General features: G+C 40.7%; 1 protein-coding gene across 1 annotated transcript in view; it reads left to right on the top strand.

Moving 5' to 3' along the window:
• Nucleotides 1-74: 74 nt before the first annotated feature.
• The window catches only part of LOC118410225 (coiled-coil domain-containing protein 178-like), a gene marked incomplete in the record, with an annotated part of 25,534 nt that continues 507 nt past the window's right edge, over nt 75-25,101 (top strand). Inside the window, 19 exon segments of the mRNA XM_035811786.1 lie at nt 75-411; nt 2,272-2,337; nt 2,762-2,901; nt 3,439-3,586; nt 4,002-4,175; nt 4,796-5,020; nt 5,834-5,984; nt 6,680-6,892; nt 7,905-8,058; nt 8,573-8,668; nt 8,975-9,111; nt 10,116-10,299; nt 18,082-18,306; nt 18,871-18,984; nt 19,760-19,905; nt 20,504-20,663; nt 22,162-22,311; nt 23,658-23,837; nt 24,958-25,101. Of these exon segments, the coding sequence (XP_035667679.1) occupies nt 252-411; nt 2,272-2,337; nt 2,762-2,901; nt 3,439-3,586; nt 4,002-4,175; nt 4,796-5,020; nt 5,834-5,984; nt 6,680-6,892; nt 7,905-8,058; nt 8,573-8,668; nt 8,975-9,111; nt 10,116-10,299; nt 18,082-18,306; nt 18,871-18,984; nt 19,760-19,905; nt 20,504-20,663; nt 22,162-22,311; nt 23,658-23,837; nt 24,958-25,086 (2,952 nt within the window).

Here is a 25,101-nt window from a genome sequence, read left to right as displayed (position 1 = left end):
TTCTATTCCAGAAAATGGAGAATAAGACAAAAAATGCTATTTTTACCATTTTATGACCTTTGACCTATGGTACATCGGGAATCTTCGGCAACCATGGCTACATCGGAAAACAATATGGCGGCTGTAGGCTAAAATTGTTTATCATCTAGATTTTCCGCCTTAAAACACTACAATCGTGGCAAACAGGAAGCTTAAAATGATCCAAACATCTTTGTAAAGACTTTGGGTGAAAGTAACACTAAGAAATCGCCATGCCAGATCCCAATTTGGAGAGAACTTTGCCCGGTTTTGAGGGAGCAGTTGCCCATCCTGTCCCAAACTCTGCAGGCGATCATGATGATGATGGGGAAAAGTCAGGTTTTTACGAAGAGAAGCTGCTGAAATTCGCCCTAGAAAAAATCCAGAGTGAAGGTAGGTTCTTAAGATTGTCCTGAAGCTTTCACGCTGCCAGACAGATGTAATAATGCTGTAGCAAATTTGTTGTTTGCATGTCAGGTAAACAACTAGGTCAACCTGTTCAAATAAAAATACTAGTAAATTTTGTTTCACTTTGCATCGGAGTGCTTTTCTAACTTTACACAGAAACATTATGTAGGGAATGCGGGGTGTTGGTATTAAAGATTCCCTGATTTTTGGGTCGTTGCAGCGGGTTTAGGAGACATAACACACGGCGGAAGACGGAAAAACGAAGAACACGACTGTACACATTGGATCGCAAAACTCAACTCCACTTTATTCAACTGTGCGAACGCGTTCGAAAACGCGTTCGAATACCACACCTGTGGAACGAACGCCAACGTCGCTGTTCGACGTCGTTTTATACGTTCGCTGTAAAAACTGTAGTTTTCTTAGAATGTACTTTTCTACTTGTACGCAGAATTGTACCCTTCCTACAATTAGGAAAACACATATCAAAGTCAGGGGTGTAGGACAGCATGCTTATTTGTTTTGTATTGTTGCGCACAATATTGTTTGTGCACGTCATACAAATGTACCAGCAAGTATACAAGTAACTACTTATGGGTCATCCTCAGACACAAGCTGAGCTTTAAAATTAAGGTCTCATTGATGTACTAGTATTACTCCGCGAGTGGGTACCCTAAAAGAGATCCGAGCCAAAAATGAACGGCTGCACGGACGCATGTTTTTAGCGGTGAGAAATTCCCTTTTAGCCAGCGGAACTGATCTCAAAAGTTAGATTGGTGAAAACTTATTTGTAACTGAAGACATTAGCAGGTCAAGTTTTGCAGCCGCGCGCTAGGTCGGAGGTACACAGTCGTGGGTTCTGAGTGGTGCGGTTGTACACTAGCAGTGAAAAAGTGCCTTTTGTGGGGATTGACTAATCGTAGTTTGTAATTGCTATAAAAAAAGTTCCTACGTATAGTTTACGTTGGCAATTTTTTCCCAGGATATAGGGTAAATGTGCTCGACATAGAATGAAAAATCTGCTGAAATTTCACGTAGCATCATTATAAACGCGCCCATTTAAACCACGAATTATAACATGGCAGTCTATGGGAAGAAGAAACTCATCAATGAGACCTAAAACAATACTTGCAGATGGATGTGCAATATTAGGTGTGACAGGATATTCAGTCTACTCTTCTTCATGTGTTTGTCTTGAGGGCTTGGTCATAGGTGGGTGGATTTCATCTATACGAGTGATCGCAATGATGTCACTGTGACGCATTGGTAGGCAAAAAGCAGGTGTTTGGCAAAAGATTGATTTACATAATTTACATATGTAAAATTCTCCCAGCATAAACTGCTTCAAGGAGAGGCTGGACAGGCTCATGCAGAAACACAAAGTGTACTTTGACTTCCGAGCTCTAGACAACCCCCACAAACTGGAAATGACTGCTGTGACATAAAAGTGAAGAACGGCCTAAAATGGAACCAGCCGTTTCCTACCTGGCCGAAGAAACTCTACTCTACTCTACTCTACTCATATTAACCAGTGATTTTATCTGCTAATTTAGATATCAATTTTTGATCCAATCTACTGACGTCCTGCTAGGCACCAGCCGTTAAATACCCCGGATACAAACAACAACAGCGATCGCTCGTAAATTAGGTGCAGGTGTCACAGTGTTTGTGGCTGTTCGTCATTTGGCTCCTCTGTGGGCCGGGTGGCAGCGAGTACCCATGGAGTAAAACAGTTGCTGTCATGCCACATGCCTGCAAAGCTTGTATGTAAAGCCAAAGGATCTTTGATACACACTATAAGTATCTTTACACTTATCATTGAAAATAACCATCCATCTATTTCAGGTAGGGGGAGTGATCCAGGTGGCCAGGTACAGGAGGATGAAGATGAATATGCAGAAGAGCTTGCAGGTACGTTCCGGCTGCGTTTACTTTTGATTGATGTTCTGGGGCATCCTTATCTTAGTATACATGAATGTAGATTCAAATATATCATGGTCTTAAAATGATCATGATATTGATAATGATATGTATTGTGTTTTCATGCCCAAAAGGGCGAAAGGCAGACAGTTGGATTACTAAAAGAGAGAAAGAAATACTTGTCCTATTGCACTACATCTACATTTACATGTACAGTTGACATTCCCTTCCTCAATTCACTGTCATTTTTGGTCTTTATCTTTTGTCCACAGTTTAACAAAATTGTATGTCACTGGATGTCTTTCCATATACATGTATGCATGTCCACTATTGTATTAGATATTTTCACATTTGATGCCACCACCTATTCCTCTAGCAAGTTGTTTTTACCAATTTTTGTTTTTTCATTTTTCAGACTCTGTTGCTCCGCTAGACACCATCCCTCAGGATTGGCCGCACGGTTTTGTGAAACCCTTCAGAAGGAGAAGCTGTGCCCTGACCAATGCTGTTTCTCCTTGTATCAACAAGGCCACCTCACATCTGCACCAACTACAGGTGGGTTCATCATGCAAAATCACCTATACAAGATCAGCATGTTTTCAAAGATACATGTAAAGGTGTTGTGTGAACGAGCTATGTACAGCCTCAGTTGGAATACACCAGAACACACCGAAGGGTGGAATCTACCAAAATGCACTATGATTTAATGAATAAATATAGCAGGCTGTAATGAGAACATCACTAGAAAATACTGGCGTATCACTGGAAAATACTGGAGACCAATGATGACAGTCTTCATCCACCATAATGTTGTCATTACTGGTTACAAGTTACAAAATTTGAATGTTTTTTTGGTCCATATACAGACTATTACATGCACAAATGCTGTCTCAAACCTGCCATACCGGGTACATTTGTATTTACTTATCACTGTTTTTTTAAAAGATTTCACGATTATTTATGTGTATTCTAGTATTCCAATAAATAGATGGACCCTCCTCTATGATCCGTTCATGCCATTGCCAAAACTTGTGTCAAGAATATTGCTGCATGCCCTCATCACAATGATAAATGATGTTATTGTGTACTCAGGACAAGATTGAGCGTTGGTTCCAGGAGAAGACTATAGAGATCATGAGTGAGTATGGAGACTCTGTGGCAGGAAGGATCACAGTGGAACCCCCACCCATCATGGCTGGCATCCTGTCTTCCGGGACCGAGGCCTCTCCACCTGCTAAAAGTAAGCCTCACAGATTTCTTCACCAAGTAGGAAGGAGGTATTTCTGTGGCAACATGATTTGCAGGTGCCAAGAAATCTGAACATAGACATACATTCATGCACATGTACACCACTGCTGTTCATCTCAGGATTTAGCACAAGACCCCAATATTATTCCATGTATCTTGAGATTTTCTGCTAAATCTTGAGATGTCTTGATTTCATCTTGAGATATTTGATATAATCTCAAGTGCCATGAAAAAAGAAATTTCAAGATCATTTTTATTTTATTTTGAAAGAATCTCAAGATGCGGTGAAAAGATTTCAAAATACTTTAAAAAGAACTCAAGAGTATTTTACAAAAATCTCAATGATAAGTCTTAAGGATTTCAAGGTGTCTTGAAAATTCTCATGTAGCATTATTCCATCCTTCCAGGTGGTACGACCCAGACTAAGAAGCAGCTGCGGTTTGCTCCCCCTTCCACATCCTCCAGTTCATCATCCATCGGAGCGCTGGAGAGGAGGCTGCTGGGAGCATCCAGCTCCAACGAGACCTCCACGGTGGGGACGTTAGAGGTCAGGGGTTACGGGGCATCCATGTTGGACGAAGGTAAGACAGTATGTCGTTGGATACTGAAATATTGTATATTCATTTGCTTCTGTAGTGGTTTCATTTTGCATGTAGTAGGTGTAAGAAAAAGGAGGTTCTTCTGAAGGTTAAAACAAATTTCTGTAGCTAGTATGGTAGAAATACAAGGGAGAGTTTGGCATAGTTACTCTGTCATGAATTTGTGGTAGAAAGGACACTGTGAAACTACAAAGTAACCATAGCAAAAATTTCAAGATTTACAATTATATAACTACATACTTAATATACATAATTACATGTTGAATTACATGTGAGACTACCTTATAATTGACCAATGTTTGTACAATTGCAAAAGACATTGAATTTTACTTGTATTATGTAAAATATGCATGGATTTCATAGATAAATTTTAGAAGACTAACATGTTGATAAGGTCCCAAGTGGAAGTGTTGCATTTAAGCCTGGAATCAAGTCTTCTTAGCTTTAGTCTTCTTCCAATGGTGGAAGTTGGAAGTGGGCTCAATCCAACATGTCTAGATTTCAGACTACATGTATGTATTATTCCAACCTCTGGAACATTGTTGGGTATACATACATGGTGTACAATTTTACTGCTCTGACTTTGACCTTTGACACAACAGAAGAGGAGGAGCCAGAGGAGCCAGTGGCTGTCCCAGAACTGCCATATTTGGGCGCGGAGGAGGTGATTGACGAGGTGATGGCCCTGCTGGGCAGGCTGGAGGCAGACAGGCTGGACACGGAGAACAAACTGGTGGAGGAGAAGCAGAAGGGGAAGAGACTGCAGGCCAAGATAGACATGCTGTCTCACAGGAGGATGGTGGAACTCCCGCTGTCTGTACAGAGAGGTGAGAAGCATCATCATCAGGGTTCTAGCCAGCATTTGTCCTTCCATCTTTGGCGGAATTTTGCTGTTGAGGACAGACCAAAATTTTGCACATTCCATCCTCTATGATGGACAAAAATCAGCATCTAAAGATATTTAATCAGATGACGTTGAACCAAGCAGAGTCTACCAGCAGAATTTGCCCCTCAAAATATAGGAAATAGCATTACAGAGGGTCTAGATTTAAAACATTTTCCTGGGGTAGCATCCCTCTGACCCCCATAGGATCACTGTGCCCTTGAGGATTTCCAAATTCATAATCCAGGGGGATGGAAAAAAATTGTCGAAGATGACTCTCTCCCTCCATCTATAACTTATGATCCTCCATACTCATTGGGTTAATCTCCCGCTGAACAGTAAGCGTCTTCGCAAAGGTGGTGTAGATTTGTTTTACAATGTCATGGTCTTCCTACACTGACAAACACTTTCTACACTACATAAAGACTGCCTGGCCAATGCGACGACTTTTGGCGGCCCCTTTAATAGGTAATTTTCCTGTAGCTGTTGTCACAAGCGTTAAGAATCCTGTCTATAGTGACCCACCTGTTAAACATTTTATTGGTCACCCGAGCAGCAGTCAAACAGTCACTTTCCAGTGTTGTGACACCTGTAATGTATTGAGCACAGAAAACATTCAGAACATTTAGATACATGTACAAATGTAGTCATGGGTCATTTGAATTCGAAAAGGTTTAGAGGTTTGACCAAAAGCATGTTGGTACTTTGTTCACAGAAATGATGTATGAAATTTACATTGAGTGTGTTGTTCTCACAGAGCATGAGGCATGTGCCATGGACATCAGTGAGCTCCACTGGCATGTCAACTACAAGACCAGACAGAACCAGAGAGTACTGACCAAGGCGCAGGTGGCCGAGCGACTCAACACTAACGTGAAAGAAGACATCGGCTTCACTCAGAAACACTGGTCAGTCCCACTCTGTGTGAAGCAACATTAATGACGTCCTAGTCTTGACCATAGTTGGTTTGATATAGCCTACAACTTAACCATCATCCTGCAGCCTAACCCAATAACAGAATACAGATTTGATGCCTGGTGGCTACCTTAGCTGGCTGGAGGTTAAAAACTCTTCTGTTGCAACAACAATCTGACTAACAACTAGTATTGCTTTCACTGTGTATGGATGTTTGCCTTTGTGTGTGTGTATACAAGTGTGTACTTCTGGGTGCTTGTGTTCTTGTGTGTTGATAGGAATTTGAACTCTTTGTCAGAAGAGTGGCAAGAAGTGAGTGGAAAGATGGTGTTACCACAAAGGTCAGACTTGTGGGAGTGACAGGATGTACCGGTAGAGTTCTGAGGTGGTAGAACTAGTCATTTATCAGACATGACAGACTTTCCAGGTCATGGGGTCAATGGACAAGGCTACTAGTTCATGGGGAGGTATTGTTTTTCAGCCTGTCTGTCGTTTTGTAGTTTTTCATATGCTATTTTTTTTCTTTTCTGAGTGACAGGAATTAGAGTTCAGAGGTCATTTATCAGACATGACAGACTTTCCAGGTCATGGGGTCAATGGAAGAGGCTACTAATTCATGGGGAGGTTTTGTTTTTTGGTCTATCTTTTTGTAGTTTTTCATATGGTAGTTCTTTCTGTTGTACTCCAGCCCCTTGGTGGAAGAGAAGCTGGACTTGGAGATGGACTCAATGGCGAGGATACGACAGGCGCAGCACGAGACGGACGGAGAGCTGGAGCAGACGCTGGGGAGGCTCCGCAAGACGGAGGAGAAGTTTCAGGAGTCGCTGGACAAGGCCAACATGGAGAGACAGGCCATCGAGAAGGGGCTGAACCAAGTCCGACAACAACTCAAGCAGCTGCTGTAAGTAGGAACAACATGTGTTTGTAAAGCAATATGATACTCACTAAACCCATGCAGACCCTACCCATGTATTCCCTATACGTGTAGACACTTCCTTCATCTTGAATATTTTCAGCATAAATGAGGGGCGCTAAGCACACCAAGAAGGTCAATTTTTCACAAGATATCAAAGAACACATATCAATACATGTTTTTCTTAGCGCCCCTGAAATTAGCTTTGTATCCTGACTTAGTCAGGCGTTGTCAGGCACATTGTATTCAGCCATAGGCTGAGATTGATTTAATTAGGGGCTACTTGGGGGGTTTTGTAGAAAACTGAATGCTTTTTGATGCGCATGGGGCTAATGGCTTCTCTATCGTATAATGGTACGTAGCATACATTTGTCACTTCCACAATTAATATCTATCGGAAAATAACTGTCCCGTCTGGAGTGGACTGCCCCTTTAAGCTTTGATAAAGGCTGCTTAGATTTGCAAATCAAGCAAAAATCACTACCATTAAAAAGTCAGTATGACACATTCCATTTAAAGCAAGTAGACACTTGTTGTAATTTTTTTTTTTACTTTTTGATCACTTTGCACAATCATGTAGTTCATCTTGACTTGTTTTCATGGAAACATCATGCAAGGATAATTGAAGTCCGACCTATAGCACAAATATTCATTCTCCGATTTGCAATATTGATAAGCTTATGAGCTTAATTTGTTATGCAGCAAGACATATTTTCTATACCTGTGTTCACCCTGTACTTCATGCAACTTTAATTCACATTTTTGAAGAAGAAAAACTTTTCAATTATTGTACAAAAATTCTGAAGGATACAATGTGTGGCAACTTGTATGTAAAAAACAGTTAAACTTGAATGTGAAAGCTTTTGTCAGTTTGTCTCAATGCTAACTTTCCCTTCTTATTTGTTGACTGTGAGGCTTTATTTTATGTGATTACTGAATAAACCAATCTACTACTTAATATGTGATTACTGAATAAATCAATCTACTGCTTATTTGACAGTGCTGAGTTGAACAGGGCCCAGGCCATGAACACAGCGTAAACACAGAAGGTCGTTGACACCAGGAAGAAAATAGAGGACAGTCAGAACACCTTTCAGGTCCTGACAGAAGAACTGGAGAACTCCCACGCTCAAGGAGGCCTGCAGGGGATAAAGGTCAGTACAGTTCCAATTTATGAATCCAATGATTATGTATGTACCCAGAGTATGTATAGTCCAATGGTTAGAGACCCTATCTTTTGGACCATGAGGTTAGGAGTGCAAATAATGGTTCAACCAACATGCACAATACTGGAAAGGGTCGCAGTCCTTAGTACAGGACATTAATCCATGGTCCACCGTGCGTTGCTACTTGTCAAAAAGAGCTAGGGAAATTGCAGTGCAGTGAAACTTGTGAATATTGTATACAGCATCTGCCCTCTCTCTCACGACTTTTGGAAGAGTACAATCATGTAGTTTTATAGATTTCGACGTAAAGCTTGTAATGTCAGCTTTTCTTTTGACTCACACGAGTCAATGTATGTAATATCATACTTGCAAGGTCAGATTGCTTGGAGTTGATTTTTTTTCTTGAAATGACATGAATACAACTACAATCCCAGATACAACAGTATCTTACTAATAGGTAGAATCTTTCTTTTTCTAATGTTTGGGATGTGTTTTTTTCTAGGTGAAGGATTATCAGAAGAAGATCCAGGGACAAGAGTATGAACACAGCAGACTATACGAGATCTGCCACAAGTGCAGGACAGAGAGGAACAAAATGGTAACTTATAGACCTATTAGAATTTTACAGCAGTGAATATAGCATTACAAATGAACATAATGAATTCAGATTAAATTCAGGACTTGCCCATGACTTTAATCTTGGCTTATAATTCTCTAAGCAAGTTTCGCACTAAACTGGGATACTCAAATTTTAGTATCTGTTCACTCGTATGACACATCCAAGCAGAATTATAACTTTCAAAGGTCTGAATCTCTTGCTAATAACTTAAAGGTCCTTGAGACAGATTTTGATAGCATGAATGGTACAAGCAGCTCTTTTCTATTTATTATTATTCCCTGACAGCAAGAAGAGTTTGAAGAAGAGAACACAAACCTGGACATCGCTGTAGAGCAGAAGCTACAGTACTGCAGGGAGGTCCAGGTCAGGAACAGGGATGCCAAGGTGGACATTGAGGAGATGATGGACAAACTAAATGAATGGTGAGAGTTACATTGCGCATTTAGCTCAGAAAAGAACAAAAAATAGTTGTGCCTTCAAACGGCATTGAATATCTGAGAGGTTTTGCCAGCAGAAATGAGATTGACCAGGTCATTGGTTTAATTTCTGGCATTCCTGGCTAGCCGTTGTCCTTTTGAAAGGCAGCCAGGTGTAAAAATGGGTACTACCTGACTTCAGTTTGGGAGGTAAAAGGCGGTGGAAGAAAAGAGATGGGTTCCACCTACCAATATCATGCCCTAGAACTGTGAATAACAACCCACTGCCCATATATATAGCCTCAAATAGGGCATATAATAATTGGGACTATCAGTACCTTTTTCCTAGTATGAGCTATCAACCAGGATTGTCTTCTGAAATTTGCTTTTTCCTTGTCAGTAAACAATTATCATAGAGTGAAACTCGTTGCCACCAGGTACAGATGAAACATGCTCACAAATGCTCATGAACATGGCCTATGTAAGTGTTGAAAGTATTTATCATGAATCCAATATGAGTATAGACAACCAGTCGGTAGATGGTTGCTCCAATAATCTCACACTACTTGTCCCTCCACTGAGATCCTTTCAGTGCAACACAAGCTTTTCTTCAAACTTACACATCGCAGCTATACTGTTCAATTACCGATCTCAAAGTACCATGCAGCAACTGTAACAGTTTCTTTCCTTGGACTGCCAAACTTTGGAACTCTCTTGATGATAGCTGTTTCCCTTGTGTCTACAACCTATATGTTCACCGCTATCTCCTTGACGTGTCTAGATATTTTCAAGTACATAATAGACAGATACAGAGGTTTGGTGTGACAGGTCGTTCAGCGTAACATAACTAGCTACTGCCGTGCCACGTGCCTGCGAAGATGGTGTGTTGCACCGAAGGGTGGTTATACCTATATTTAGATACAGATACAACTTCTTAGTTCATTGCCTTGAAGTGGTCTAATGACCTTGCTTTGAACAACCCTGTTAAAAAATGCATCATTTTCCTCCAGTGAGCGTCAGAAGGTCCTGGATGAGAAGTCGACTGGAAGGATCCACAAGGAGATGGAGAAGATGAAGGAGCAGATGTCTGTGATCCAGGAGGAGTTTGAGAGTGTGCAGGCCATCAACAACGCCATCAAGGACACTGTCGCTAAGGAGCAGGAGAAGGCCAGGGGGATAGAGGATCAGCTCAAGGTAAATTTTGTTTGTTTGTTTGTTTATTGTTTGCTTCAGGCATGTGGCAAATATCAACAAATTATTGACCAAGAGTTTGGAGACCTCGACATACTTCCATGAGATGTCTAGAGCCTTTGTGGATTTGTTGTAGCATCTTGTGTAATTGATTATGCAAAATAAGCCGTAATTAGCATTAATCTATTCAATTCAATTACAACCAAGGGACTAGGTAGGTAGGTAGGTAGGTACATGTTCACAGGTGGTCACTATAGACAGGATTCTTAATGCTTCATGTGTATTGGAATCATTATCTAAGAGACCACCAAAAGTGATCACATTGACCAGGTGGTCTTTATGTACATGTATGCCTGAGGTAGTCACTTTTACAGGTTTTAATTGTTTATCAATGGCCAGGTGGTCCTTACATGTATGCCTGAGGTAGTCACTTTTACAGGTTTGACTGTTTATCAATGGCCAGGTGGTCCTTACATGTATGCCTGAGGTAGTCACTTTTACAGGTTTGACTGTTTATCAATGGCCAGGTGGTCCTTACATGTATGCCTGAGGTAGTCACTTTTACAGGTTTGACTGTTTATCAATGGCCAGGTGGTCCTTACATGTATGCCTGAGGTAGTCACTTTTACAGGTTTGACTTTTTATCAATGGCCAGGTGGTCCTTACATGTATGCCTAAGGTAGTCACTTTATTTTTACAGGTTTGACTGTTTATCAATGGCCAGGTGGTCCTTACATGTACGCCTGAGGTAGTCACTTTTACAGGTTTGACTGTTTATCAATGGCCAGGTGGTCCTTTCATGTATGCCTGAGGTAGTCACTTTATTTTTACAGGTTTGACTGTTTATCAATGACCAGGTGGTCCTTACATGTATGCCTGAGGTAGTCACTTTTACAGGTTTGACTGTTTATCAATGGCCAGGTGGTCCTTACATGTATGCCTGAGGTAGTCACTTTTACAGGTTTGACTGTTTATCAATGGCCAGGTGGTCCTTTCATGTATGCCTGAGGTAGTCACTTTTACAGGTTTGACTGTTTATCAATGGCCAGGTGGTCCTTTCATGTATGCCTGAGGTAGTCACTTGTACAGGTTTGACTGTTTATCAATGGCCAGGTGGTCCTTACATGTATGCCTGAGGTAGTCACTTTTACAGGTTTGACTGTTTATTAATGGCCAGGTGGTCCTGTCATGTAAGCCTGAGGTAGTCACTTTATTTTTACAGGTTGGACTGCTTATCAATGGCCAGGTGGTCATGACATGTATGCCTGAGGTAGTCACTTTTACAGGTTTGACTGTTTAGCAATGGCCAGGTGGTCCTGACATGTATGCCTGAGGTAGTCACTTTTACAGGTTTGACTGTTTATCAATGGCCAGGTGGTCCTTTCATGTATGCCTGAGGTAGTCACTTTTACAGGTTTGACTGTTTATCAATGGCCAGGTGGTCCTTACATGTATGCCTGAGGTAGTCACTTTTACAGGTTTGACTGTTTATCAATGGCCAGGTGGTCCTTACATGTATGCCTGAGGTAGTCACTTTTACAGGTTTGACTGTTTATCAATGGCCAGGTGGTCCTTACATGTATGCCTGAGGTAGTCACTTTTACAGGTTTGACTGTTTATCAATGGCCAGGTGGTCCTTACATGTATGCCTGAGGTAGTCACTTTTACAGGTTTGACTGTTTATCAATGGCCAGGTGGTCCTTACATGTATGCCTGAGGTAGTCACTTTATTTTTACATGTTTGACTGTTTATCAATGGCCAGGTGGTCCTTACATGTATGCCTGAGGTAGTCACTTTTACAGGTTTGACTGTTTATCAATGGCCAGGTGGTCCTTTCATGTATGCCTGAGGTAGTCACTTTATTTTTACAGGTTTGACTGTTTATCAATGACCAGGTGGTCCTTACATGTATGCCTGAGGTAGTCACTTTTACAGGTTTGACTGTTTATCAATGGCCAGGTGGTCCTTACATGTATGCCTGAGGTAGTCACTTTTACAGGTTTGACTGTTTATCAATGGCCAGGTGGTCCTTTCATGTATGCCTGAGGTAGTCACTTTTACAGGTTTGACTGTTTATCAATGGCCAGGTGGTCCTTACATGTATGCCTGAGGTAGTCACTTTTACAGGTTTGACTGTTTATCAATGGCCAGGTGGTCCTTACATGTATGCCTGAGGTAGTCACTTTTACAGGTTTGACTGTTTATCAATGGCCAGGTGGTCCTTACATGTATGCCTGAGGTAGTCACTTTTACAGGTTTGACTGTTTATCAATGGCCAGGTGGTCCTTACATGTATGCCTGAGGTAGTCACTTTTACAGGTTTGACTGTTTATCAATGGCCAGGTGGTCCTTACATGTATGCCTGAGGTAGTCACTTTATTTTTACATGTTTGACTGTTTATCAATGGCCAGGTGGTCCTTACATGTATGCCTGAGGTAGTCACTTTTACAGGTTTGACTGTTTATCAATGGCCAGGTGGTCCTTACATGTATGCCTGAGGTAGTCACTTTTACAGGTTTGACTGTTTATCAATGGCCAGGTGGTCCTTACATGTATGCCTGAGGTAGTCACTTTTACAGGTTTGACTTTTTATCAATGGCCAGGTGGTCCTTACATGTATGCCTAAGGTAGTCACTTTATTTTTACAGGTTTGACTGTTTATCAATGGCCAGGTGGTCCTTACATGTACGCCTGAGGTAGTCACTTTTACAGGTTTGACTGTTTATCAATGGCCAGGTGGTCCTTTCATGTATGCCTGAGGTAGTCACTTTATTTTTACAGGTTTGACTGTTTATCAATGACCAGGTGGTCCTTACATGTATGCCTGAGGTAGTCACTTTTACAGGTTTGACTGTTTATCAATGGCCAGGTGGTCCTTACATGTATGCCTGAGGTAGTCACTTTTACAGGTTTGACTGTTTATCAATGGCCAGGTGGTCCTTTCATGTATGCCTGAGGTAGTCACTTTTACAGGTTTGACTGTTTATCAATGGCCAGGTGGTCCTTACATGTATGCCTAAGGTAGTCACTTTATTTTTACAGGTTTGACTGTTTATCAATGGCCAGGTGGTCCTTACATGTATGCCTGAGGTAGTCACTTTTACAGGTTTGACTGTTTATCAATGGCCAGGTGGTCCTTACATGTATGCCTGAGGTAGTCACTTTATTTTTACAGGTTTGACTGTTTATCAATGGCCAGGTGGTCCTTTCATGTATGCCTGAGGTAGTCACTTTTACAGGTTTGACTGTTTATCAATGGCCAGGTGGTCCTTACATGTATGCCTGAGGTAGTCACTTTTACAGGTTTGACTGTTTATCAATGGCCAGGTGGTCCTTACATGTATGCCTGAGGTAGTCACTTTTACAGGTTTGACTGTTTATCAATGGCCAGGTGGTCCTTTCATGTATGCATGAGGTAGTCACTTTATTTTTACAGGTTTGACTGTTTATCAATGGCCAGGTCGTCCTTACATGTATGCCTGAGGTAGTCACTTTTACAGGTTTGACTGTTTATCAATGGCCAGGTGGTCCTTACATGTATGCCTGAGGTAGTCACTTTTACAGGTTTGACTGTTTATCAATGGCCAGGTGGTCCTTTCATGTATGCCTGAGGTAGTCACTTTTACAGGTTTGACTGTTTATCAATGGCCAGGTGGTCCTTTCATGTATGCCTGAGGTAGTCACTTTTACAGGTTTGACAGTTTTATAATCAATGGCCAGGTGGTCCTTTCATGTATGCCTGAGGTAGTCACTTGTACAGGTTTGACTGTTTATCAATGGCCAGGTGGTCCTTACATGTATGCCTGAGGTAGTCACTTTTACAGGTTTGACTGTTTATCAATGGCCAGGTGGTCCTTACATGTATGCCTGAGGTAGTCACTTTTACAGGTTTGACTGTTTATCAATGGCCAGGTGGTCCTTACATGTATGCCTGAGGTAGTCACTTTTACAGGTTTGACTGTTTATCAATGGCCAGGTGGTCCTTTCATGTATGCATGAGGTAGTCACTTTATTTTTACAGGTTTGACTGTTTATCAATGGCCAGGTCGTCCTTACATGTATGCCTGAGGTAGTCACTTTTACAGGTTTGACTGTTTATCAATGGCCAGGTGGTCCTTACATGTATGCCTGAGGTAGTCACTTTTACAGGTTTGACTGTTTATCAATGGCCAGGTGGTCCTTTCATGTATGCCTGAGGTAGTCACTTTTACAGGTTTGACTGTTTATCAATGGCCAGGTGGTCCTTTCATGTATGCCTGAGGTAGTCACTTTTACAGGTTTGACAGTTTTATAATCAATGGCCAGGTGGTCCTTTCATGTATGCCTGAGGTAGTCACTTGTACAGGTTTGACTGTTTATCAATGGCCAGGTGGTCCTTACATGTATGCCTGAGGTAGTCACTTTTACAGGTTTGACTGTTTATCAATGGCCAGGTGGTCCTTACATGCATGCCTGAGGTAGTCACTTGTACAGGTCCTTGTGGTGGTCACCATACAGATTTTTCTGTATTGTGTCCATGTATTTTGCATCCATCTAACACAAAACATCTTGTTACATGTACATCTCATTCAGTATGAAAAGGTGATAACAAATCAACTGAGGAAGGAGGAGGCCCGGGAGAATACAGGACTGAAGGTGGCACGTCATTCTGACCAGCACATTCTTCTGAATTTTTTCTTCCATTTTTCACTCTAAAAGAATTTTGTTTTCCCACATCTACAACAGCTTATCATAAGCACTTGTGTGTACATCTGCATACTGATATCATGGTAAATACACAATCCCCTTTGTACATGTACCTAGTGTGAGTTAAGCCCCGGTCACAAAGCGCGTACGATTCCTTGCGATTCCTTCCGATGCGCAGGATAAGCGCAGTGCGTCGTAAGTCGGGGGAGAATCGGAAGCAATGGTTTAAGTATATAAAGCCGTGGTCACAAAGCGCGTAGTGCATCGTACGATGAGGTCATAAGAGCGTGCCTGCGTCAATCGCAGTGAATCATAGTAAATCGGGGAGCGTCGTATGGCGAAAAATAGAGCTGAAATGGATTTTGAACATGTTCAAAATTTCGATATCGTCGTAAGATTCTATTTGCCCCCATAGCAGACTTCATTACGGCAATTTTTGTCTACTGATGAGGTTATAGATTTATGAATTGTTAGCATGTTGTGATGGTTTCAGTTTTCCCTGATATTGTGGATATTGATGAAAAGGGAAAATATATCAGTCGCAACTGCCACAGTCGCAACCAGAGAACAGCGCGCCCTGCACAGGTGATGCAGACAATTGTTTGATCGCTTCATGCACGTGAGTTTGTAATTAGATCAAATCTAAGCTCTCGTCGGTCTTGGGTCAGTTTACCATAATCGTAATAACCATGGGGACAACTCGAACATAAAGGCAGGCTCTATGAGTCGGAAATATATATGATATAATGCTTATGATATGAGTTTTGTATGATGGCATCTTTTTGTTGATAGCATATCATGATACGATCTTCGAAAGAGCCTGACACGGAGAGCCGGCAAGCAGGCCGAGATAATCGTACCAGTACTCACGCTTGATTTGAACTTTTCTTGTAATGCTCTTGTTGTCATGGTCTCTTTTAATTTATTTTTACAGTTAAATATATTATAGGAAGGTATTCAACAGCTAAGTCCACATTTTGTTGGTTAAAGAAGCACAAAAGCGGCCAGGCGGCTATTCAAAAGTGAAAAATCGTACGACGCTGGAAAAATTTTGAACACCATCCGATGCGTTGCGATGGCTGATTTTGCTTACGATTTTGCTGCGATTTACTGCGCTCATCGTACGATATGCGGAATATACCATCGCAAGAAATCGTACGCGCTTTGTGACCGGGGCTTAACCAATCTTCCAGGCACGACACTACAAAATTAAATGCTATGAAAGATAGAAACACAAATGTCATTGAGTAAATGCATTGTATGCAATGTATTAGGCCTAGGAAAAAAATCAGAATTTAAATTGCTTATTGTTGCACTAACTATTTTACATTTTCTCCATGATTGTTTGTAGCTTACCATTCAAGAACAACAACAGGAGTTTTTGCAGGAACTCCATGGCTGTCATGTTTTCGAGGCTTGTATAATATATATTAATAAGATATTCATATTTAGAGCACTTCCCTTTCAAAAAAATAACGCACATTACATTTAAATCATTGAACTAGTTCATGTATTTTGAGGGCCTTTAAAATTACATTAATCTTATGTATGATCAGTTAACTGATCCAACACAAATCATCCTAGTATTACTTTGTATATTTCAGGTGTTATTTCAGATTATGCACAACATAACAACTGTTGAATAGCTGAATTCTCTACCCATTAAATGATGTATTACATCATTTAATGGGTAGAGAATTCAGCACTACTAATTAGTAAGCATGAAATTTCTAAAGACATAATCCACGTTGTCTTGGATATACACACATATGCTGATGCCTAATGCTATCTCGTACATTACAGGTGAATTCATTTTTTTCTTTAAGATGAGTCCCCAGCAAATGACATTCATCTCATTATTCATCTAGTATAACTTGTTGTCCCTGACTCTATACCCCAGGTTGTAGTGGACCTTCTCCATGCAGACTTCTTTGGGACAGATCTTGCCTCAGTCCCAGATGAGGCGGAAGATCCCTACTATGATGATAATGATGATGATGATGATGTCAGTTTAAGGACAAAGAAGGAAATTTTAAACTGGGTTTTCTAGATAATCTGTATTGCACTTCAATGAGATATTTTCCCAACACAAACTCTAAGAAAACACCTTATTTTCCTTCTTTACAGCTTAAATCAAGAATGTTTTGTCACTGCTATTCAAGAAAGTGAAGAGCACAGCACTGTGGAGTTTCATGGTCTTGTGTAATACTATTCACAACTGTAAACAGAGAGTTATGGCATGTGGTGACTTTGTTTGATGTATGTCAAGTGTTCCACATTAAGTCAATTTTTCCTCCAAAGCACAAACTTTTATGTACATCATAAATCATAAACACTTTTATATTTCTGTACACAAAGTAAAGCACTTACAAGCTTTCGATGATATCTCTAGTCCGTGTAGACATACATGTAGGCTTTGGGTCATTTCAACTTCAGAAGGATCAAATGACTGATCAAATTTTTGTTGGCAAATAAAATTGTAAAAAAGTGTTTTCTTCTGCACAAAAAAGCATTAAGATCTTTATTACATGTATGTCTACTATAGTTTGAACTTATATTGAATGTAATTATATACAGGGCTCGAAATACTTTTTTCTGCATACCTGCACTGGTGCAGGTAGCACTGAAAATTACATGCACCAGACAAAATTCACTTGCACCGATCTGAATTTAGGAAGTATGGATCATACTAAAATTGTTGAGGAACCATTGTTTTTTTTTATTTTTTATACTTGATAGGTGGTATTATTCAATGCAGCTAATAACAATCTACATACAACTACATCATCTGACATTTGTGTATAAAACCCAGTACATGGACCAGTGCAGGTTAGGTACAGGTAGACACCAGAAATACCTGCACAGCTCCAATTTCACCTGCACTAACGTGCATATGCAGGTGGTATTCCGAGCCCTGATATAGTAAGACCTGGTATAGGTAAACAATATTATCATAACAATACCTTTTTTTCACATCACACAGCATAAAAGGTAACAGAATATCCCCTTAAAGTGTGATTTGTGTCTGCTTAGCACTCAGCATCTCCAAGCAACTCAGTGTCATTAAATCTTCTGCCATATCTATTTTTCCACACAGACAACAGCAGACGCCCTTAAGAAGCAGGTGAAAGAAGAGATGCACACGAGCACCATCCTGAAGGCGCGCATCACGTCCGACACCTCGGATCATGACAGGCTTCAGCTGGAGGCCAAGAAGAAGCAAGACAAGGTGACAAAGAAGGTGGACGAGATCGAGAATGCAGTGGCCATCGTCGAGGAAGATATCATCAAGAGGAGGAAAACTCATAGTGATACAAGGAAGGTGGGTGATGGAAAGAGCTGCTTTCTTATTTGTTTAGGTGTACTGAAGATTAGAAGCTAGAGTTAGAAGGCAGCAAGCAGAACACATACTAAGTCTACAAGTATACAATGATCATGACATCTTACAGTATATCAGTCCTATGCTTAGGGAGTTTTAATGTCTTGAAGATAAGAATTTCAAGATGGTATGTCAAAACACTAAGGACACTGGGATAAGGGGATAAGCAAACCAAGGCTCTAGCACTGGAGACAATTGTAACATCCCATATACATTGGTGCCAATGGTATACATGATTTTAAGTTACTAGCTAAAATCTTTCCAATCCCCTTTGAATCAGATGTAAAGGGGATTGGGAGGTGTCTCCCTAACTTTTGCTCCCTATTGCTTGGTGACCATTATAGCTTAGCATAGGTTTGTTGAATTTACTGAAAAGCCAGTGGGTTGCGTCATTTCTGTGCATTGGTTGGCAAGCAAAACCATTTTATACTAGTCTGCAACAACAATGATGTGTTTTTTTCCCCTGATGATAGAAATAACAGCATACATTTTGGACACCCCCTACAGGTACGAGTAGATCTGGAGACCCAGCTGGCTGAGATCACCCAGCGCCATCAAAAACTGGATCAGGAACTGTCAAAGAGGAAGGGAGAACTGCAGCCAGTGGAGAGGAAATTAAAAGTACGATCATTGCTTGTCTCAAAACTCTAATTTAAACAGTACTATTAATGGATGAGATAGCATGCATAGTCCTGATAGGATAACAACCCTGCCTCTAGACCAAGAGGTTTGGAGTTTGAATTCCACCTTCTGTTGCTGAAGTGACATACATGCTACCAGGTCTATGATTGTTCATTGTACTTGTCTAAAAGAGCTAGGGGGATACTCAGTACATGCATAGAAATTGTCTGCTATGTGCAGTGTCAGAACCAATGGAAGAATAGTTCTTCAGTAAACTAAACTGGTTCAAGATCATTCAATCCACTGTAACAGTAGCATTACCCATAATTGCAGTCATGACAAAATGTTTGAGAACTTCTTTGTGACTTACAAATCTACCGGTACAACAAGTCAAATGTGATCTACAGAACACAACATTCTCTGCCTCTCCTGCAGAAAATGGAAACTCAGTGTCTGTAAACTTAAAGACAAAAACTGTAAAAATTAATGCTAGTTCACCTTTATCTGTTGGGTAAACCTTTATCCATTTTATTCTAAAAGAAAGGGTGTTTCGGGATATCAGTTGATAGATAGTGGTTTCAAAATGCAATATTTTGAAAATATTACAATTTGAAACCGCCATCCTCACCTCACCTCACCTATCCCTCACCTCACCGTCCATCAACTTGATATCCAAAGATACCAAGATAACGGATAAAGGTTACCCTGCAGACAAAGGTGAACTAAGTGCTTGATACATTAGTTTTGTAATAAGAGATTTTGTTTCCATTTTCAGGATGAGCATGCAGTGGTGAGCCAGAAACTGGAGACGATGAAGAAGAAGCTGGAAATGATGAAGACGAAGAGAAACGAGATGGAGCGATCGCTGGTCGTCATGAACAAACTCACCGTCACTACAGAGGACGCCATTACAGAGCTACAGTAAGTCAAGAATATGATGCCACTTTTCATTATGGTAATGAGATTTGTTTGGATGGCCCTGTTAGCTTAATTAGTTACATAAGCAGCATCAGAATTGAGCTCTTGGTTCCCAGGTTAAATCCAGGTCAGGCATCTTGATTGAGACTGCACCTGTATTTTTGAAAGGACATGGAATTTAGGCCATGTGCTCAAACCAGCCAATATTTTCTCAAAATATCTACAACGGTCCAAAGTCATCACGCTTTTAGATGAAATTTTCATGGTTGTTGTATACTTAAGTCCGTTTTCTCGATGAGTGGTCACCACAAACCTAAAACTGGTGTTTCCATGTACTGTATAGTAGGTGACTATAGTGCTATCACAAGCTTAAAATCTAACAACCACCGCAAACGCTCCATTTTCTGCCTTACCGAAAAATTCAATCACCGCAACCTTTACAGTACATAAGTTTTACCTTTTATGAGAACAAACCCCAAAATTTGGTTTCACCAGTTCCCAGACAGAAGCTGGAGGAGTTGAATATTCATAGATTTTATCATTTATGACAAACATACAAACAAACAAACAAATAAGAAAATTTTGTCTCCCCACTACCCAGGCAGGAGCTGGAAGAGTTGAACATCCAGGTCCAGGACCTGCAGAGGACGGAGGACATGCTGAGGTCATCCCTGAATGATGTCACCTCCAGGAGGAGTGGGCTGGACAGTCAGCACAGGAAACACATGGACGAGAGGTCGAGTGTGCTCAGCCAGAACCAGGTACGGTCTACAACTGGTTTTATTTGACCTCTGACCTATCCATGATTATCTCATGACCTGGCAAAAATAACATATGACTATGTCATGATGATATACAGTACTGTAATTCACTTTGTCTTCACGGTACCAAACTTTCACGGTCTGAGAAAATTTAACTTGTTCTCGGAACTAAATGTTCACTGTTGCGCCAAGTGTACATAAAAAAAGGCTGTGAATTATTTGTTATCAGTAATGATAAGTTCACGTTACAGTCTTCACCATGAAAACCGTGAACATAACAGTACATTGAAAATATCAGGAATCATGATGCCTAACGATTTTGATATAAATCTGTTTTTGTGTTGTATGTTATTGTGTATTGTTTGTATGTACATGTATTAATTTACCCTGGACCTTTCTAAAAAGCAGTGCTCAGTCACTCTGGTACTGTAAAAGGAAAGAGATAAAATAGATTATCAAAGCCAGCAAGATTATTGTGAGTATCACTCACTCACTCACGGCCCATAACCACAGTGGTCGTAGGGGCTCCACGGCATCCAGTAGACTGGTGATACATAATTGTGAGTATGTAACAGTGTAAGGAAATTAATCAAATAAACATTAGTCTGTTCTTGACCTTAAAGTTTGTTCAAATGTCAGAATAACACTTCAAATGCATCGCATACAAATTGTAAACTGCGAACCTCAGCTTTCCTTCAACCTTTCTTCTGGATTGTGTGACCTGCAGACAGGCCAGACAATCACCAGAGGGCGCTTTTTTCCCAACTGTCTATACTTTCTTAAATTTGTGTTTCTTTAAATGCAACGTGAATCCATTGATTTTAGCACATTCTAAACAAGAAGGTTTGATGTTTATTTTGACTGACAGATTAGTTGGATAATAGTATGACCATTAGTCATTTTGCAGCAAAGGATGGGACAACCAAAATTCTGACAGTCTACATGCAAAATATGTTAGTGGGATCGCGTGGCGCAGCAGCATAGCGTTTGCCTTCTGACCGAGAGGTCTCGAGTTCAAATCCAGCTGCCGTGTCACCGATCTTGTGCCCTTGGGAAAGGCACTTTACACGACTTTCCTCACTATACTCAGGTGAAAATGAGTACCTAGCTTTGGCTTGGGCCGTCCCTCAGATAGGACCGTCATGTTAGATGTAGGTCCCATGTATGGGGAGAGTCACACCCCATGCACGTTAAAGAAACCCCACACATGCAATGGTGCGGTGTGAGATGGAGCAAAACCCTTCTCTCTGTAGTTCATAATTCACTTCAAATCACCCGGATGGAGGCCTGGCAAACCTCCATACAGTATCAGCCACATCGTGATTTACATCATTCACCCGGACGAGAGACCTGGCGCATCCCCATCTTGTTATTAGCCAGCGAAAGGGTAATGTCACCCCGCAAGGGGCGGTATAACCCCGTCGTGTGTAAACATGTACGAACATGTGTGATCTCGTCGACCGATGATGATAATGATGTTGATGTTCTCTGCCTACAGGAAGACCTTGAGGGAGCTCTACAGTACAACAAGAAGGTAGCTGAGGAGTACCGTCGCCTGATGAATGAGAAACTGGACATCAAGGACACCCTGCTGCAGGAGATGGACGCCAGGGTCAAGATGGAGTCTTCTCTCAAGGATCTTAAAGAGGTACAGTCTTGAAGATTTTGAGAGACAAAATCCACTGGATACAATAATAAAATCACAAACCTAATCTTGTCACTGAAAAAAGTCAGTTGCAAGAATTTTTGCCATTTAATAAATGGGTACTAGTGAATTTAATGCAGTTTGAATTTGAAGGATCGTAACTTATTTTCTTTGCCACTGTTCCTGTTTAGACTCATTGTCAGTCACTGATGAAAGATACATTTAGCTATCTTAAATGTCTGACTCTTCAGAGAATGTGTGTTTTTATGTATCTATTTTGTGTTATGTAACATTCAAGGATATATAACCTTGAAGTTCATAAATGTTGGCAAGCATGAGTTCTTAATAGTGACAAATACCATAACCAATGGGAATCTGATATTCAGCACCAAGGAGAGGGCTAACCAATAGGAACTTGATATTCAGCACTAAGGAGAGGGCTAAACAATGGGAATTTGATATTCAGCACCAAGGAGAGGGCTAAACAATGGGAATTTGATATCCAGCACTAAGGAGAGGGCTAAACAATGGGAATTTGATATTCAGCACCAAGGAGAGGGCTAACCAATGGGATTTGATATTCAGCACCAAGGAGAGGGCTAAACAATGGGAATTTGATATTCAGCACCAAGGAGAGGGCTAAACAATGGGAATTTGATATTCAGCACCAAGGAGAGGGCTAAACAATGGGAATTTGATATTCAGCACTAAGGAGAGGGCTAACCAATGGAAATTTGATATTCAGCACCAAGGAGAGGGCTAACCAATAGGAATTTGATATTCAGCACCAAGGAGAGGGCTAACCAATAGGAATTTGATATTCAGCACCAAAGAGAGGGCTAACCAATGGAAATTTGATATTCAGCACTAAGGAGAGGGCTAACCGATGGAAATTTGATATTCAGCACTAAGGAGAGGACTAAACAATGGGAATTTGATATTCAGCACTAAGGAGAGGACTAACCAATGGAAATTTGATATTCAGCACTAAGGAGAGGGCTAACCAATGGAAATTTGATATTCAGCACTAAGGAAAGGGTAGCTTAAGGTCGTAATTCTTGAACAATGCACAGTGTAGGAAACTAAACTGTGTTCATTTGTTACTTGCCACTAAGATCTTGCAACTGATATAAGTTTGGGCCCTCTAAAAGCCTTCTTTAGAATTGCAACATTCAGTCCTCAAACACACACACACACACTCACAAACACACACACACACACACTTTCAAACACACACACACATGCATGCACGGAAAACAAGGCTCATATAAGGTAAGAAGGGATGACGGAATTTTCATTTTGTATTACGTTTGATTATTGACTATTTCTTTCCTGTTTGCCATTGCCAGCTGTCCGGGTTGCAGAGCCGCCTGCACCTGGCCCTGGTGCAGTACTTCGACCTGCGGGGTGCGTACAACCAGGCGGGGCTGGCGCGCATGGAGGCGGTCGGGCAGGAGACGGGCAAGAGGATCCTGGTCCTGCAGGACGGCATGAACGATGCAGTCCGAGAAATCACCGGATTTCTCAAGGTTAGTTATACATGTAAACATGATAATGTTACAGTTATTCATTAAATGATAACTTTATTGCAAATCCATGCCATCGACCAATCCTGACTGTACATCACAAATAGCAGGCCAACTAATGATTGCATGTCAATTAGCGCTTTGACCAATGGGAGAGTAGCTACATGTCTGTCACATATTCGCACTTTTATGTCTGTATTTTGCATTTCTATGTGAGAAGGGTTCTGGAATCAGTCTAGTAGTATTGCAAACACAGAAAAACAATCATTATGGTAATATTACAACATGGGGTATACTGAACAGAGATGAAAATTGAAGTACATGTGAAAACAAACTTTGATGTATAATTCAGTTTTAAACCGTTCAAAATCTGTTTTTACTTACTGCATAATTTATGATACCCATCTTCAAGGACAATTCCTTGTTACCATCTTGAGTGAGAGACACACTGACTGATGTGTCAGGTAGTTACAATGTGCGTGGCTAAATGCATGCATGGGTCGGGATTGACACTTGGTCAAACTTGGTCAATACTCTGAAGAAAAACATTTCCTGTGGTTGGTTAACTAATGATGTGCAGTGTTTATCTAACTGTAATTGTTGTGCTTATGTGTTAAGAATGAAATCTAATGTGCATGCTCCTGTTATTTGCTGTGATACAGTGGTGTAATGGGTATGCTGCTGGGCTTGACAATCTATGGCAGTTTGGACCTGCTTCTATACAACCATTGAGCAATCATAATTGTATTCGAGCAATAATAATTGTATTTAAGTCTCCCTTGATATCACATTTAATTTGTGATATGCACAATGTAAAAGTATGATTTGAAACAAATCATGAAAATATTTTGTATTTTGATAATGAAATTTAATGACAGTTAAGCAATCAAAATTGGATTTGAGTGTCCCTTGATTTTGATTTTATATCATATTGTGATATGCACAATGTAAAATTATGATTTCGATCAAAACAAATCATGAAAATATTTGTTTTTATCAATGAAATTGGATCCTGATTATGTAAAATGATGCTTTGATGCATGATCATGCATTGTTTTCATGCATTTGGCAGGTAACATAATCATGATAATTATTGACTTTTCATGTACTTTGTGTTCCGTAGGGTCAGCTTGATGGGTCAGCGGCCAGAGAAGTTTCGGAGGCTGCTGCGAAGGCCTTACGGGAGGAGTCGCACACGCCCCTGCCGGGCGTGGTCAGGGAGGACACAAGAACCTCCGCCATCAAGGCTTAACAGCTTTACAATTTT

This window comes from Branchiostoma floridae, chromosome 2 (genome assembly GCF_000003815.2).
Source record: "Branchiostoma floridae strain S238N-H82 chromosome 2, Bfl_VNyyK, whole genome shotgun sequence".
Lineage (NCBI taxonomy): Eukaryota > Metazoa > Chordata > Leptocardii > Amphioxiformes > Branchiostomatidae > Branchiostoma > Branchiostoma floridae.
The sequence above is the reverse complement of the archived record's forward strand: the minus strand, read 5'-3'. Positions and strand labels throughout refer to the sequence as shown.